The sequence below is a fragment of the Epithele typhae genome (assembly GCF_022376455.1).
Source record: "Epithele typhae strain CBS 203.58 chromosome Unknown BXZ73scaffold_42, whole genome shotgun sequence".
Lineage (NCBI taxonomy): Eukaryota > Fungi > Basidiomycota > Agaricomycetes > Polyporales > Epitheliaceae > Epithele > Epithele typhae.
The window spans coordinates 39,767-55,617 of record NW_025954233.1 but is presented as its reverse complement, the minus strand read 5'-3'; the positions used below and the strand labels follow the sequence as shown (position 1 = coordinate 55,617).

The 15,851-nt window shown below is 60.4% G+C and overlaps 6 protein-coding genes across 6 annotated transcripts; 4 read left to right on the top strand and 2 right to left on the bottom strand.

Annotated features, from left to right (window-relative positions):
- Positions 1–510: 510 nt before the first annotated feature.
- Positions 511–3,231, top strand: BXZ73DRAFT_103563 (uncharacterized protein; the record flags this gene model as incomplete). The annotated part of the gene is made up of 4 exons (XM_048015619.1): positions 511–1,033; positions 2,195–2,538; positions 2,579–3,067; positions 3,205–3,231. 4 exons carry the CDS (start codon positions 511–513, stop codon positions 3,229–3,231), a joined length of 1,383 nt encoding a protein of 460 aa, XP_047875566.1.
- Positions 3,232–3,684: 453 nt separating this feature from the next.
- Positions 3,685–5,702, bottom strand: BXZ73DRAFT_103562 (uncharacterized protein; the record flags this gene model as incomplete). The annotated part of the gene is made up of 18 exons (XM_048015618.1): positions 3,685–3,762; positions 3,820–3,885; positions 3,981–4,134; positions 4,191–4,301; positions 4,354–4,563; positions 4,613–4,628; positions 4,684–4,695; positions 4,750–4,774; positions 4,836–4,896; positions 4,946–4,971; positions 5,019–5,036; positions 5,086–5,095; positions 5,144–5,203; positions 5,253–5,262; positions 5,319–5,347; positions 5,410–5,423; positions 5,479–5,534; positions 5,591–5,702. 18 exons carry the CDS (start codon positions 5,700–5,702, stop codon positions 3,685–3,687), a joined length of 1,068 nt encoding a protein of 355 aa, XP_047875565.1.
- A 188-nt stretch (positions 5,703–5,890) lies between these two features.
- Positions 5,891–7,595, top strand: BXZ73DRAFT_91276 (D123-domain-containing protein; the record flags this gene model as incomplete). Its single annotated transcript, XM_048025923.1, has 5 exons — positions 5,891–6,087; positions 6,156–6,315; positions 6,679–6,928; positions 6,980–7,111; positions 7,228–7,595. 5 exons carry the CDS (start codon positions 5,891–5,893, stop codon positions 7,593–7,595), a joined length of 1,107 nt encoding a protein of 368 aa, XP_047875564.1.
- A 122-nt stretch (positions 7,596–7,717) lies between these two features.
- Positions 7,718–10,380, bottom strand: BXZ73DRAFT_50487 (DNase I-like protein; the record flags this gene model as incomplete). The annotated part of the gene is made up of 8 exons (XM_048020441.1): positions 7,718–8,050; positions 8,478–8,691; positions 8,772–8,873; positions 8,937–9,193; positions 9,266–9,407; positions 9,461–9,587; positions 9,650–10,187; positions 10,246–10,380. 8 exons carry the CDS (start codon positions 10,378–10,380, stop codon positions 7,718–7,720), a joined length of 1,848 nt encoding a protein of 615 aa, XP_047875563.1.
- Positions 10,381–11,401: 1,021 nt separating this feature from the next.
- BXZ73DRAFT_91274 (uncharacterized protein) lies at positions 11,402–11,806 on the top strand (the record flags this gene model as incomplete). The annotated part of the gene is made up of 1 exon (XM_048025922.1): positions 11,402–11,806. One exon carries the CDS (start codon positions 11,402–11,404, stop codon positions 11,804–11,806), a length of 405 nt encoding a protein of 134 aa, XP_047875562.1.
- Positions 11,807–14,048: 2,242 nt separating this feature from the next.
- BXZ73DRAFT_50604 (uncharacterized protein) lies at positions 14,049–15,746 on the top strand (the record flags this gene model as incomplete). The annotated part of the gene is made up of 4 exons (XM_048020469.1): positions 14,049–14,202; positions 14,315–14,416; positions 14,643–14,918; positions 14,974–15,746. 4 exons carry the CDS (start codon positions 14,049–14,051, stop codon positions 15,744–15,746), a joined length of 1,305 nt encoding a protein of 434 aa, XP_047875561.1.
- Between the last annotated feature and the right edge of the window lie 105 nt (positions 15,747–15,851).

The window sequence follows — 15,851 nt, the reverse complement described above, 5'->3', positions numbered from 1 at the left end:
GCGAGAAGAAGGATGGCGGAGACGAAGGGACCGGCGACAGTGCATATGTATAAGCGCGGCCAATTGTGATGCGGACGGGGTCCCATCACTGGCTCGCGTTGAATATCGCCTCACTCCCCTCCATCGCTGCTACACTCTCATGCACGATAATCTCTTGCCTGACCCGCGAAGCACAACGGAAAGGAATGTAGCCTTAACGAGAGGTCTGCAGATTAGAGGAGACGTGGTGGGGGACGAACTTATGCTTGCTGGGTATGTGACACCGTTCCATCTGAGTTTACGACCTGACTAGGCCTGACCATAAATGACCAGGAGTTCCACCACGGTTCTTGGGAGTCGTTCATGTACAATACTTTTTGACTGGCAATATTGTTTGATTGAAACCCGTCCGGCGTATCGCCCAACATTATCGTGCAACATCCCATGGTTTGCCTTCTCCTTGCCCTCGTACTCCCACCTCTCCGGACAGCTGTCAACTATCACGCTCACCAAGCTCAGCCAAATCTCCCCATGAGCTCTCCGCGCATCCCCATCGATGTCGCCGAAATGGTCATCGACGCCGTGGCGGCCCACGGAGACTTCAGGACCCTCGCACGCTGCGTCCGGGTATGCAAGTCATGGTTTTCCCGAAGCCGCTACCGCCTCTGGCACAGGCTCACCCTTTCCAGAGGCGAGCAGCTGTCCGCGGTCTGCGACACCCTCACGCACGACACCTCTCTGCGCTCGATGGTCCAAATCGTCCGGCTGGAGACTCCCGTACCGCGCTCGGATGCCGACAAGCCACCCCCTCTCCCGATCGCCGCCATCGTAGTCCTTCTTCCATACCTAGGCCACATAACCGCATGGGAGTTCCATGGGCGGTTCCTTCCTTTCGAACCCATTCTTTTTCCGACGTCTCCGGCGATTCTAGCCTGTTTGCGACAATATCGTGCTCTGAGGAAGCTCGTCCTGCAGGACTGCGTTTTCATGACTTCTCTGGACCTCCATCGTCTTGCAAATGCCTTCCCTGCGCTGCAGGACGTTAGGATGGATGGTGTATATACTCGGGGATCAATATATACATCCCCCTCTCGCCCCACATGCATCGACGGGGCCTGCAAACACTACAACTATATCATCGGGACGAGGTACGCAGCACCATTTAGCCTAAGAGTCCGACCCCGTGATTGATCCTGAGGTTCTGAGTTCCCTGGAGCTCACATGGGGTATACTGCCCTGTTAATATCCAACAAGGATCGCTGTTGGATATAAGGCTAGACAGCACCACCCTCACGGAGCCTGGCAGGTCCCTTCTGCGTGTTTAACATGTAATGGCTAACGTTAACTCCGCACTAGGTTTTGAGATTCCGCTTTTCGCAAACTTGAAGCATCTATCTATTCTGCAAGAACTCACTTGTAGCCCCAACTTCGAACTTTACAAAGCCTGTCTCAAACTTCCGAATTTACTACTTTCTTTCACGTTGATATTCCAGAGTTATGTGGTGCACTGGGACAGCGCTTGTTTAACGCAAGAACAAATGGCCATCGTGCAACAGTTGACTCAAGTGATATCGCAACACGCCGGTCTGCGATCGACAGGCCTCACGTGCGTCATAGAGAGGCCAGACGGAACCAAATGCCTCGCTGGACAGCCTTGCTGGAACAACTATTCTCGCCGTGTAGAAACAGGTCTGTTGCGTATCGCTCCCCCAGACTACTCGAGTACGTATTCTTCCTTCGAGAAAATGCGCACGCAAACTAATTCTGTCTGTGTCGCTCAAACCAGCCCACGAGAACTACATCTCAGAGTACGGGCATGCCCGACAGCCGGATCAACTCATATTTTCTCCTAGTGCACGATGGGCAGCGAGCACCCTGTGGGATCCCACCAAGGAGTCTGCACCGAGCATGTCCGAATGCATCCTGTGGGACAGTCGGACCGGAACTCCCCTCCCCTCCCAATGGTACCGCCTCGCAGATCCGCCTTCTTGCCCAAGTTCACCGTCTCCTTTCGCGTTCTGTCCGACTGAGAGGCACTGGGCAATCGCATCGCGTCACGAGATAACCGTCTTCCATCTTCCGGTGGAGGCTACCCCGACATGTCCTACAGATCACTCCCAACCCGTTGGACGCATCGACCTTCATCTGGATAGCCTGATTATGAGACTCTTGTGGTCTCGGGACGGCAGCCGGATATTCGCTCAAGATTCGACAGCGAAGGTCCACATCTATGACGCTCTGGAGTTCACGCACCTCCGTACCCTCTCCCCCCCGCCTATCTGCACCGCAACTTTCGGCGGACAGGTGCCCGGACGTCGGGACCATACACACCACGCAGGCACTTTCGCGCTGTCGGCGGACGAACGATACCTCCTCTCCGACGTCGCGCCGCCAGCCTCCTCCTCCTCCTCCATCCAAGCGCGCACCTCGATCTGCGTCTGGACCCTCGCCACCGGTTCCTGCGAACCCCACTTCCTCCGCTACCACGACAGCGCGCTCCCCGGGACCGACACCAAGTTCCACGCGACCGCCCTCCGCCAACCCCAAGCCCAAGCCTCGGTCCCGAGCCCTCCCCCACCCACGTCGTCGTGATATGCAGAACCGGCACCCTGCTCTCCGCCGCGGTCGGCTCGCCCGACAGAGTGACGACCGTCCTGCCCGCGCGGCTCCCGGCGGACCTCCGCTCCCTCTCGCACGCGTCCTTCTCCTCCGACGGGACGCGCGCGCTCGTCGTCACGCCCGCCCGCTGTGCCTCGTCCTGGACACGCTCACCGGCGCGACGATCGCCTCCCTCGACGGCGGCTGCCACCCCGCCCTCGTCAGAGGCGTCAGCCCGTTCGTGGCGCTCTCGGGCGACGGCCGCGTCGCGGCGATCGGCCGCGAGCGGCTGAAGTGGTGGCTCGGGGGACAGAACAACGAGTGGTGGACCTGGAGGCTCGAGGACGGGACGCTGCGCAAGGTGCTCGGACACGAGGACGGAGTCTCGGCCGTGTGGATACGCGCGCTGTCCCGAGACGGTTCGGTCGCTGGGTTCGCGACTGCGAGAGGAGACGTGTTCTTCCGGGATGTGGGGGACCGTTTCGGTGAGGTGACAGCTGGTGCATAGTACTGCTAGTACTTCCTTTTTATGACGGTCTGGATTTCGTCGAACGCGTCGTCGAAGGCTATTCTCGTCTTCGTTCGCTCCAGCCGTCGCGGTGTGTAGCCACTCAATTCTCGAAGCAGCCGTCATCAGGTATCGTGCTCGCCTAGAACGAATGACACTGATACAGTGGATACAGAGATAGCATCACACGCAACTTCAGAGCGAGCAGGACAGCATCGACACCATCAAGCGAGTGGGTCATGAGTCGTGGGGGTTTCGACGGATATGTCGCTCGCACACGGGACAGCGACTTGCTTCATGACGAGCCACATATCGCGCTCCAGCGATGTGTATCCACCCGCTCTCCGAACGTACGCACGCAAAGAAGCTTGCACCCTATGTATTTCATTTTATATCCAACCGGAAGGCAGAGTACGGGATCTGGACAGGGGAGCACGAGAACCAAGAACCTATGAACCGAGAACCAGGAAAACATGTCGCAGAGGTGGAAGTGGGGAATAAGATGGTGACGAAGCAGACCAATTGCTACAAATCGAGGTACTCAATACACGCAAACACGGACACGTTCGTGAGAACGCAAGGCGGCGAGCAGAAAGCGGTCACTGCATGTCCTCATCGTACTCGTTGTGCTTCGTCTTGCCAGGCTCCTGGGCATTGGACGGCATACCCTCTGGGGTCTATCAAGCGCATCCAAGGGTAAGATACACTGACACAGGCCTGGGTTGGACGCTTACCTCGTCATCGTATCTGTCCATATGTGATCGAACGTCGAGCTCGATGATGCTCATCGGGTCGCGCGTCTAGCCACGCAACGACAAAACGATGAGGCACGGACGCAAGCATAGATGGCAACGTTAGAATGTGACAACCACCGCACGGCATCGTGGGCACGCACCTTAGCGTCTTGGTTGACGTTGAACTGCACGCTCCTCGCCGTTTCGCGTGCGCCGGCAGGGATGCTGACAGAGCCCGTGCGGTTGCTAGCGTGCTGGTTCAAGCTGTCTTCTTCGTTGACGCCACGGCCACGGTGCGTGTTGCGGAAGTTGAGCCTGCAGGACCGTACCAGTTAAGGGGTGGATTGGAATCCAAGGAACCGGTGACGTACATGGCGAGCAGGCTGTTGGTGTACACTTTGTTGGACACCCACCTGAGGAGTATCCATACCTGCGAGCGGGGCGCGGCGACGAAGACGATCGTCACTACTACCTGCATGATACTGAGGCACAGTCGTTACCCCACACAGCAGTCGGCAAAACCATTCGACGCACGTGAAGGCTGTTCCGCGGTTGAAGCAATATACAACCGCCTTCTCGTACCAACCTTCCGGCATAGCCATGCCCGGATTGCGTTTAGGTTGCATGTAGAAGTACATAGAACCCAGGATAACGATATCGCATAGGGAGAGTAAACCAAAGGAGATCCCGGCGAGGATCTTTGCGAGCGGGGTGACGATGTTAATGAAAAGATCTTGCGACGACCTAAAGAGCCATGAGCGAGAGCAGCTAACATGCTTAACCCCAGACGTACATAGAGACAACACCAGCTAGCGAAGTCATTTCTCAGCGGTCGTACGCTTGTCACTACGCAAAAACGCTTACCGAGGTTCATGGCTTTGATATACCATTACAGTCAGCGAATGCAAGCTGAAACGACTCCTAACTCACCAAAAGCGCAAACTGCTATGGCAGCCTGGGGATGCCAATGTGGACTGATGAGGCTTTGAATGCGTGAAGAGTCGGGGAGTACGCACAATGACACAGGGAATTGCACGGTGCTGCTCAGCAACTGTCCAAACGCGGTAGGCATAGAAGCTATGGCGGTTTGAGTGATCTGCGTCGAGTTCACGACTGTTTGCCATACCATTGTACGATGCAACCTGTAGTAGCCTAGAGGGTAACTCAGCAAGAGCTCGTCATAAGATTGGAGCACTTACACCCAGCCCGGCGCCGGTCTGCACCGAAGTGAGATGAATGCGCGACATGGGTCGTTGCAGTACTCACCAAGAAAGTACTAGGATGAGGTCAGGCATGCGGCAACGGGTAAGATCATGAGACGCACGTTGTGACGCTCAAGTCGGAAAAAGGAACCACGAAATTGGTGATAAGGTAGTGATATATGCTGTGGAAGGGTAAGGAAGTGATAGGGGCACCATCCGCACGGCACGCACGTATGAGATACTGGAAAGGGGAAGGAATGAGGCAGAGCGCCGGGCACAAGAAGACATGGAACTCACTGAGCGTCGTGATTGCAGTGTCCATGGCCCTAGCATGCAGCCACGAGAGGTGAGCGGGCACCTTGGGAAGAGAGAGGTGCACGGCGCGTACCAAAGGAGTCCCACCTGATTGAGAGCAGAGGGTGAGGGCAGGCAGAAAGGACGAGAGGGAGGTACGCACGAGCCACTTGATCCATAGCTTGTCGTGAGGAAAGCGAGTGTAGTAAATGTACGTTTCTGGGATGGGGCGCGGGTATGAGGGACAGAGCAGCAGTGCAGTGGGCAGGACATACGAAAGAAGGTGAGCCCGTAGAGGACGACGGCGAAGATGAAGCCGACGAGGAGGACGCCAAAGGTGCCGGTGAGCTCCTCGGTCGAGGCGGTCGTCGACGAGATTGAGCTCATTGTGGCGGGGTGAGCGGAAGCAAAGTGAGGCAGGCGAGGCCACGGGGGGGTCCTCCTCCCGCGCGCGGGGTCATATACGCCTCCGTGACCCTGAGGCCGGATGGTCCCCAATCAGGCATGGGCAATGCCCAGGCGCCCGTCTCTGGGCTGATCGCTCCAACGCTTGTTTCGAGCGCCCGCTGTCCGACATGCCTGCCCCCGTCTCCCACCCGCCGCGCTTCCCCTCCTACTCCCCCCCTGCCCTCCTCGCCTTCCAGTTCTCCCACTGGTACCCCCGCTTCGCCCCCGCCTCCATCAAGTCCACCGTCGTCCGTCCCCTGTCGCCTGCCTTCCGCCAGTACCTCGACTCAGATGGAGTCTTCGTGCCCGACGGCGCCGAAGACATGTCAGTTCTCTTCCATCCACTATCTCGTCCCTCTCGTTCAAACAGGCCGCCGCGGCCGCGCTCTCTAGTCCAGCACAAAGCACCCTTTCTGATCGAGAATCCGACGACGACGACGACGACGATACTCAACGCCCGCGCTATACATTTCCCGAGCTGGACGCACGGATCCGGGCCGCGGTTGCGGACTACGGCGCGGTGTTTCCCAAGCTCAACTTTTCATCTCCAAGAGTGCGTAGCCCGTCTCGCTCCGTCTCGTCCAGTTCCCGCATAGTCTTGTGGCATTCCGACTCCCCGTTCCCGATCGCGACCCAGCCTGTCCGGGGCAGACACACGCAGTCGAGATGGCAGTCTCCGCCTCCATTCACAAACCCCGATGAATAACATATCACCGATCAGGCTCGGCACCATTGCAGTGTCAGTGCATGCATTCAGGCACAGGACGACTTGTACCGCTCATAAGACGGATGCAGCCGGTGCCGCGGGGTCTCCGAGCCAGTGGACCCAGGCTGGTGTCATTCTCGGGCGCGCGCTGCCTGTCATGATACGCCTGTGATACTCTTCTCAACGTCCAGCATACTCATTGATTGTCAGGACGCCGCGTGGATGTTGCCCGCATCATCACCGCTGAAATGCATCACGCCCGCAGACGTCTATTTGCTCCTGAAGTCATCGGACTTTGTCCAGCACGATCTGGAGTTGGAGTATGTCTTCGACGGCTGTGAGCCCCCATACAGCGCGGCGGAACACGGCCCATACGAGCTCGAACTCGTTCTCCGCAAGTGGTATCCTGTTGATCGCGCGCGAGAGCTGCGGTGCTTTGTGCGCCAGGAAGTGCTCGTAGGTGCGTTCAGACGAAATGGTGCATTATTAGGACAACTTATACCGCGAGCAGGCATCTCCCAACGGGACCCCAACTTCTATGAGTTCTGGAACGAGCCTGAGACCCAACAAAAAGTAATCGCCGCCGTCACCACCTTCTGGGAGTCCAATATCAAGGGCAGATGGGAGGAAACCCAAGGCGACTGTACGTCAGCACAGCTGCCGCGCACTGCATCCCGCAACTAACTCCTACCCCGCCAAATCTTCGTGCCCCGCCCTCTCTCGCACCAACATCGCCATCCGCCGCTTCCCCCACACCAGACGTCTTCGACTTTCTCCTCACCCGCGACCTCGACCGCGGGCACGTCGTCGACTTCAACCCCTACGCGCCCCGCACGGACCCGCTTCTGTTCACGTACGCGGACCTCCACACGCGCCTCCTCGCCCGCGTGGGCTGCCCCGAGCTCCGCGTGGTCGACTCGCCCGCGCACCTTGCCGCGACGCGCAATGCGCCCGCGCACCAGCACAACATGGTCCCGCTCGAGGCGCTCGCGATGAGCAGCGGCCGGGACGCAGCCGCGTTCGCCGGCGCGTGGGAGGAGGAAATCAAGCGGAGCATGGCCGAGGGGAGTGAGGACGAGGACGAGGACAGGACGCGCCGGAAGCCGAGGCTGGGGCTTCTCCTCTAGCATAGAAGAGAGGTATGAAGAGTGCATTTTATCCCACCGCCATGTATCCCTACATACATCCAAGCCCCCCAATGTACCGATACACCTAATAATCCAAACGATACAACGCCACGCCACGCCACTCAGCAAATCCGTACCCGCCCCACACTCGGGTCGTGGTCGCTCGCCCGCGCGCTCTCCGTCGCGGCCCACGAGTTCACGTGCACGTGCTCGACGCGCAGGCCCCCGCGGGCGGCGAGCGCGGGGGAGACGAAGGCGTGGTCGAGCTGCTGCGCGTTCTGGTCGTACACGTACGTGTAGCGCTCCGCGGGGGGCACGCCCGCCGCGGCGTCGAGCTCGACGAGCAGCCCCGCGAGCGGCGCGAACACCGCGCGCGTCTGCGCGTACTCGTTGCAGTCCCCGGCGACGACGACGTTCGCGCGCGGGTCGAGCGCGAGCACGGATTTGACGAAGTCCTGCCGCGGTGAAGGCCGCCGTCAGCTATCGATCGAGCCACTGAGCGTCGCGCCCCTCCCGCGGGCGGCATGTATCAGAAACAAACCCGCGTTAAAAGGCTGCGGACGCCCGGGGTGGCGTGCGGTACACCGGCTATGCAGCCTCGGCGGCTTGGTGATCGTGCAGGCACACCCTTGTGGTGGGCGGTGGTCACGGGACCAGTGGGGCGATCGCGGGACCGCGACAGAACGATCTGCACGCATTCCCGCGAGGCTCTAATCGCTGCTGCCGCCGGCCGCCCAGACCGGCTCCACCACCCCCCAAGGAACATCTCGGCCCTCGGGAGAAGGCCGATCCGTGACGAGACCGATCGCGCGCGGGACGGACTCAAACTCGGAAGCGGGAGACGAGAGAGACAGACAGAGAGGCGCGGATGCAGACACTCACGGCGACGACCTGGACTTGAGCCACGCGCTGCTCGACGCCGCCGTTGAGCGGCGGGCGGGCGTCGCCCTGCGAGGACGAGCTGCCGCCCTTGGAGGTGAGGTGGAGGTTGATCGTGAGCACGCGCGCGCCGGACGGGGTCTCCCAGACCGCGACGAGCGGCTTGCGCGACGCGTCCCAGGCCGCGTTCGTCGGGTCGATGCGCCCCGGGTTGTACCTGGCGGAGGAAGGCGAGTGAGCAGTGGGCACCCTATGTAGGCCCCTGCCGGACGCCACGAGACGAGCAAGCGGACGCACGTGAGGGAGAGCTTGCCGTCCGCGTCCAGCACCGGCGCCGTCGCGTCGAGCGCGCCGCCCGCGGGGGAACCCTGAACGAGGCTGAACTTCGCGCTGTCGTAGCTGCGCGCGCGGGGCCCCGCGTCAGCGCGGCCGTCGATCGGGCGACGTCGAAGCTGCACTCACAGGTACGCGGTGCGGATGTTCCCGCCCGGCTGGCCGCCGTCCATGTCGTTCTCGGGCGCGATCTCGACGAAGGCGTACGGCGCCGTCGCGTTCCCCGCGCTCGCGATCGCGGCGACGAGGTTCGTGAGCGTGACGTTGGCAATGACGGTGCCGTCGTCGGAGCTGCCCGAGTTGTCCTGGATCTCCTGCACGAACATCATGTCGGGCGTGTGGAGGAAGTTGGCGATGTGGTTGGCGACCGCGCCCATGTGCGAGGACTTGGGACCAGATTCTCGACCTGCGAACGGCCCCGGGGCAGAGAACGTCAGCGCGGTCTGAGGTGGGCGAACGCGCTGGGGGCGTACGTTGTAGTCGCCGAAGGTGAAGGTGCACTTGTCGTGCTTGGGCACGATCTTGGACTGAGGGATGACTGAGCTCGGAGCCACGGTCATCACAGGGGTGGTCAACGGTACTATGTACCAGAAGCCGAACCTGAGAGAGAATTGTGAGCGCCAAGTTCGGCGCACACACACCTTCCAGCTTACTGGTAGGTAATGACACCGGTAATGTCTTCGAATTGCATCCCCATAGCTGGCTTCGGCAGCTTGGTGCCGTCAGCAGGAGATCCGACGATGACCGACTCCGGGTTCGCGTCAGGGATGCCCTTCGGGCCTACGAAGACAACTGGTCAGCACGTCCACGCATACGCACTTGCTGCGCCAAAAAAGGCCTACCAAACGTGATCGACAGCCCGCCCCTGCTGTTCTCGCCCGTGAGCGGCCAGTCGCCGTGGACCCAGAACTCGCCATAGCTGTTCTGGAACCCGTTCGCGACCGGGCTCTTGATCGTGACGAGCTGCCCGTCCAAGCTCGCCCAGAAGTCCAGCCCGTACCGCTTCGGCTGGAGCGTGTTGTCCGCGACGGAGACGAGGCTCTGGTTGTTGGGCACCGCAAGCCAGCCGTCGTGGCCTGCGTCGAGCGCCGACATGAGCTGAGTGGGCGGTGCGCGCCCCTTGCGCCCCCCGAGGACGAGCGCGGCGACGGTGTTGTTTTGGGCGAGGACGGTGATGTTCTTGGGCGAGCCGAGCTCCGTGGCGTAGAGGTAGGTTGGGTTCGAGGACGAGCGGTACTCCGTCACCGTGCCGGAGACGGAGATCATGTCCCCAGGGGTGACGGAGGCGAGGATCGTCTTGGAGGTGGTGTAGACGAGGAGGCCGCTCGAGACGCGGATGTCCTTGGACGGCTCACCTTGGACCCAGAAGCCACTGGTTGTCTGCGAAGTTTGTGAGAGACCGTCGCGTGTGCAAATATCGACGGGAAACGGTATGTACTTTAACGGTCACGATACCCGTGACGTTCTCGACCGTCTGCCCTTTGAGAGGCGAGACGAATGCGTTGCCTTGAATGTCCGCGATAGACGCGGCGCACGCGAGCTGGTACAGCGCCGCGAGAGCGGCCCCCAACATGGTCGTCCGTACGTGAACCATTGCCGTGCCGTATGCTGCAGGGAGGGCCTTGTCGTGCAAGCAGACGGAGGGCGCCGCCAGGGGTTGAGAGTGCCGGAGAGGATCTGCGGACTCGTGGGGCGCTGCACAGTTCGGAAAGTGCAGTCTTTTGTACTATGGAGCTCGTCCGCATCTCCGCATCGCCGGCTGCAGGGACGCGGGGGAAGACAGGCACCGGCGAGAAGATAAAGAACGTGCGAGCGTTGACGCGCTGACGACGTTTCCACATGGCGAGATCGCGGGGCCAGGCAGGAAGACTGCCCAGCCTACAGGGACGCAAGGGTAGAATCTTGACAGCGTGATGGGTGCTTCGTGGGCTGCTGTCCAAAAGATCATCACGGGGCAAGCAAGATGCATGACCCTTGAACGTTCGTGAATGCGTCGAGGATAGCAAGGAAGGCCGTGCATTCTCTCGACGATATGGCGGTGGTCGGCGGTGGTCGTGTGGACGACGATCTCATTTCCGATCAAAACATCATGGCAGAAGAGGTTCCTCGACATGTGCCCAGCTTGGCAAGGGCGCCGCCGCATTGAAATTTGAAGGTGCGTATGTATGCCTTTCGTTCCACACTCTGCTTTCTCGTCTGTATGGCCTTGATTTTGTGTTGGCCAGACATGTATGCGCGATGTTGCCCACGCCGATGTCTTCCCAGGGATGGAAGGGAGCTCTGTTGCCAAAGAAGCTGAGAATCATCGGAGACGACGGCGAGCGCAAACATTGAGCAAACCTGGTGAGCAAGTTAAAGTCGTTGATGCCGCCAAGCACCATGCAAAGCTAGAGTTGCAAGTAGTGAGCCACTTGGGAGAGGCGGAATGGCGGAAGGTGCGCCGCGATCGATCATTGGAGAGTCCAAGAACACCATGGAAACCACGTGGGTACACATCGAGCTTGTTCGCCACTCCCACGCCTTCTCCGACCATGACTGAGGTTCTAAACTCTCCACCTAGAGCCAGCTAGGCCTCCTCTATTCCGTTCGCGGCCATGGCACCCACCTACCCCCTCCCGGCCTTCATCTACAAGATCGTCCCGACCCCTGTCCCATCGCCCCTTCCAGATACGCTGCCGCTTAGCGAGCTCGATGCCGCAGACGGCTTCATCCACCTCTCGACCGCCGAGCAGACCCCGGTGACCGCGTCTCTCTTCTTTGCTCAATCCACGGAGCTTTGGCTGCTCAAGGTGGACACACGCAAGACCCTGGACGCAGGCGGCGTGTACGCCTGGGTCGAGGGCATGCCCAGGTGCCCACACCTGTATGCACCGACGGAGGGAGAGTGGTTGCACCTGGGCAGGGGGAACGTCGCGGGCGTGAATGAGGTGAAACGAGGGGACGGGCAGACGTGGGCGGAGGCGTTCAAGCAGCTCGACCGCTGGTTGGCAGATGAGTAGGGGGTTGATGAAAAGGGTGCAGCTTGTATGTCTGGTGCGTTCATTCGATTTCTGGCATGCATGCGGCAGCTGGTCTGACCGCCCCTGTTCCTGCCAGTTGCCTAGTGTACTGGAGTGTACTTGCGATACTCCTGTGAGTGCGATTTCGTGGCAGAATACGCTCGACGTCAGGGCTGAAGTACACCCTAGACTGTATACCCCTCGGGCCCTGCTGAAACCCCTGTGCTCCTCCTGCAGCCACAACTATCATCACAACGGCGATGATGTCATTTGAGTCGAGCCTCACAGTCATTCGGACGCGTTGGAATCCTCGGTTCGTCCACCTGTATGGGCGGTGTGCACGGAGGCACCGAGGTGGAAGCTTCTGACGTCGACGGTCTCTGGGTGCCTCCCGCGCGAGCGACGTTAGTCGTCATTGTGGCTCCTTCATCGCGCGCGTGTTGTTCAGCTGGACCACTGTCAAGTTAGATGCTCGGCGAGGCGACGGGCGCACGTCTATATCGGACGCCGATTAAGTAAGTGAAGCCACGCTGTACATACCCTTCGGACCTTGAAGCTCAGATCAACGGTTCTAGGGTGCCATCCGACGCTGTAGGGGCACTCGTCACGATCCCTGTCCTGTGGGACTCACGAACATGGCTGTCCACGGTCAAAACGCTCCACGTAGTCTCGGCCAGGAAGGCCGGTGGTCTCGAGTCACTCCCAATCCGAGTGGTACGTGAATCGAGCACAGATGATCAACGGCCTTTCTGAGCGTCGATTTGTAGGCCTTGAAGTCTGTTTTGACGCAGGCCTTTCTCGACGCTCCCGCTCCGCCACAGCGGCGCGGGCATCATGCATCGTGTGACCTCCGCACAAACTCCTTCGAGTCTGACACGGCAATGAAATTATCGGAACGCACCGAGTTCGATCCCAGCGGCCGGCGTGAAGTTTGCTGCTGCTCGGCCAGATCGACTCAGTCCTATGTTGGGGATACGAAGCAGAGCACAATGGCTTCTCGTACGCCTTGCGGCTCGCACCGATGGGAATCTATACACATATCCTGAACTAGCGCACCGAGGGAGCCCGGCCGAAGTGGAGGCTTGGCAACTTTCGAACAGCTTCGATTCTGATACGAATCCCGGACGATAATGAGAGAAGTCGGATGAATGGGAGACCGGATTGCTCGTCCGCGTCTCGCGCGCCGACCGACGTATTTGCAGCGTGCGGGCGCGTCGCAACATGCGCATCAGACACTGGGGTGTCTTCCGCGCTGGCCATGGGCAGCAGGGAACGGGGGCAGGTGGTAGCGCTGGCCGGGCCGCGTCGGAGGTCTCACCACGAGATCAAACAGGATCGAACGGAGCTCGGAGGACTCAGACTGGGGACGGCCACCAGCGGCCACCACGGCCAATCACTGGCGGCATCCGTGGCGCGTGATGGCCGCGGAGAGATAGCCTCCCGTTGAGGCAGAGCAGGCCTGCATCCTTGGCCGTCGTGGGCTCGTTTCGCGAGCGGAGGGCGACGCGACGGGAGGCAAGCGCGGCGTCTGGTAGCGGCGAGGGCGGAGTGACGTCGCGCGTGGGGCGCAAGGTTGAACGTTGAACGTTGAAGGAAGGGCGCGGTCGCGTGCTGAGGCCTGAGGACCTGGGCCTAGACCAGGGGGAGAGCGAAAGGCCCGTGCGCAAGAAACATGACGCGAGCGAGGTGAACGGCGAGCGCGCGGAAGGCGAGAGAGGGCCGTTTGAGAATCTGCGCCAGACGTGCGCGCCTTCCCACCGATCCCTGGGCCATGTGCGCTGCACCGCCGAGGCCCCCTACGCCGACCGCGACGCTTCGCGTTCTGCAGCGGACACAGACCGTGCTGTCGACCTCAAACAGGAGCGGGGGCGCGAGGGGAACGGCGCCAGCTAAGGGGGAGGGGACCGGACGCGGGAGAGCAGGCGTCTGGAAGTGATGGGGATTTCCCAGGCGTTGGGAGCGCCGGGAGCGCCCGCGTGATGTTGGCGACGTGCACCGGGCCAGGTCTGTGCACAAGGTTGCGTCCCTTCCTTCCCCCGCTCGAGTCTCTCGACGTCCTCCTCGTCCCCGCCCTTCATCCTTCCCCCGCCGCCGCGTCCCCGGCCTCGAGGGCGCCGCCTCCCGCCTCCCCTGCTCCGGATAATGCCATTCTGCTCCCATACAGGCCACAGCCAGCTTTACCCCCAACCCGCCTCACGACTCAATCCTCCGCCCTCCCCGCCCCGTCAGCTCCGTCCGGCACATGTCCCCGTCCCCGAGCCGCAATGTCCCTCACCCTCCTGCGCAGACAAACGCCCCCCGTTTTCTCCAGGAGGGCATGAGGCGGCGGTCCCCCCGCAGCCGACAGCCCGCTCTCGACCCGAGGGATACGAGCATCGTCGATCAGGCAGCCATCGGTCCGTCTCCCTCTTTTCTCTTTTCCGCGCCTCTCTCTCTCAACAACACATCCTCTTTCCTCTCCGTTCTGCCATCCCACGGCGTCGCTCTCTCGCGAATTCCTTTTCACAGCCGCAGCTCAGCAACAATGCTTCGACTCGCCCAACAGCGTCTTTACCTGCTATCCCATCGACACCACCGTTGTCGCGCAGCATGAGTGGGCTAGTATCGTCTGTGAGTAGCCATCCCCATTCGTGTGCCTTGTGCGTGGCGACCACAACACGACCTGCGTGGTGGTCCCAGTCCAGTCCGCTGGGATGGGACGTGACACCATCCATGCGAGTATTTGCTACACTTCACGATCATTTGTCTTATTTCTACAACACTTCTTCTCTTGGTTGTTTGTGGTCGTCCCTTCGTCGTGACATATTGCAAGCTTCGGTGCTCACATGCCGTCCAGGGAACTCCCGCCTCCCCCAGTTCGCACAGACGAATCTCGTCAATCTTTTCGTTGTTCAGGCAGATACCGGGGTGATCGTTTGGAATGCCACCAACGTCACAAACCCTGCCAACATATCTGGTTTGAAGCACGCTCAAGTAGACGACGCTTGGTTCGGCGACCAAGGTCTCCATTTCAGCGGGAAGAACCGGTCGTTCCCTTTCTACTGGTTGATCACTCGCAACGATAGGGAAATCACAAACACCGACGTCCCCCAAGCCACTTTCACTGCCGTCCGTGAGTCCTCCGTCCGGCTCATTTTTCCTCCGTTGTTTACGCTAGTCGTTCGAAGAAACCACCATCTTGGACTCCGTGTCGTCATCCATTGCATCGGTTGCCTCTGCGTCATCAGCATCTGCTGCGTCGGCGGCGACAGCATCGCCGACACCAACAAGTGGATCGCCGTCGTCCACTTCACTCTCCGATGGACCCCAGGGTGCTTCCCCCACCGGGCAGGTGCAGAATCCAAACGGCAGCTCCTCTTTCCCCAAGTGGGCCATCGCGGTAATCACTGTTCTCGGGTTCTTCGCTCTCGTGGCGTCAGTCGTCTTGGTGTTTTACATCATGAGGAGATTACGCCAACGCCGGCAGGACATCTCACAACGGAACTCGATGGGCTCTTCAACACCAATGATGGCTAACGTCGACACCGGAGGCCCCACGTCTCCCACCGCGCCACTCTCGGGAGGTTTCGGTGCGGCTGCTGGTGCGGGTGCGGGTGCTTACGCTGCGAACCGGACGAGCTCCCCGACCACGGCGGAAGCGCATGGTCAGGACGGCGCATCAATGATCTCAAGGACGAGCGATCAAGGACTCTTTTCCGGTGCGGACGCGGCCATTATGGCCAATGCGTTCCGGCAGGCACTTCGAAAGCCCGACTTCGCGGATCGGCCGGTTATCGAAGGCGAGAGTCCCGACGACCAGCACGCACAGTCGCGGGCGGAGCTCATCAACCAGGAACTCGCCGAGGAAGGGAGGGACATCCGAAGCGTCAGCTCCAGCCGCGGCGTCAAGGTCGAAACACTCAGCGACGACGGCAACGATACAGCGACAGTACACCATTAGTCCTAACAGTCGCTGTTGTTGGTACTTCACGGTGCTAGCGCGGGGCTGCGCGTTCTCCGAAGCAGTCCTTAGCATTTCCTTCTCACCGGTCCTTTCCGCGCAGTC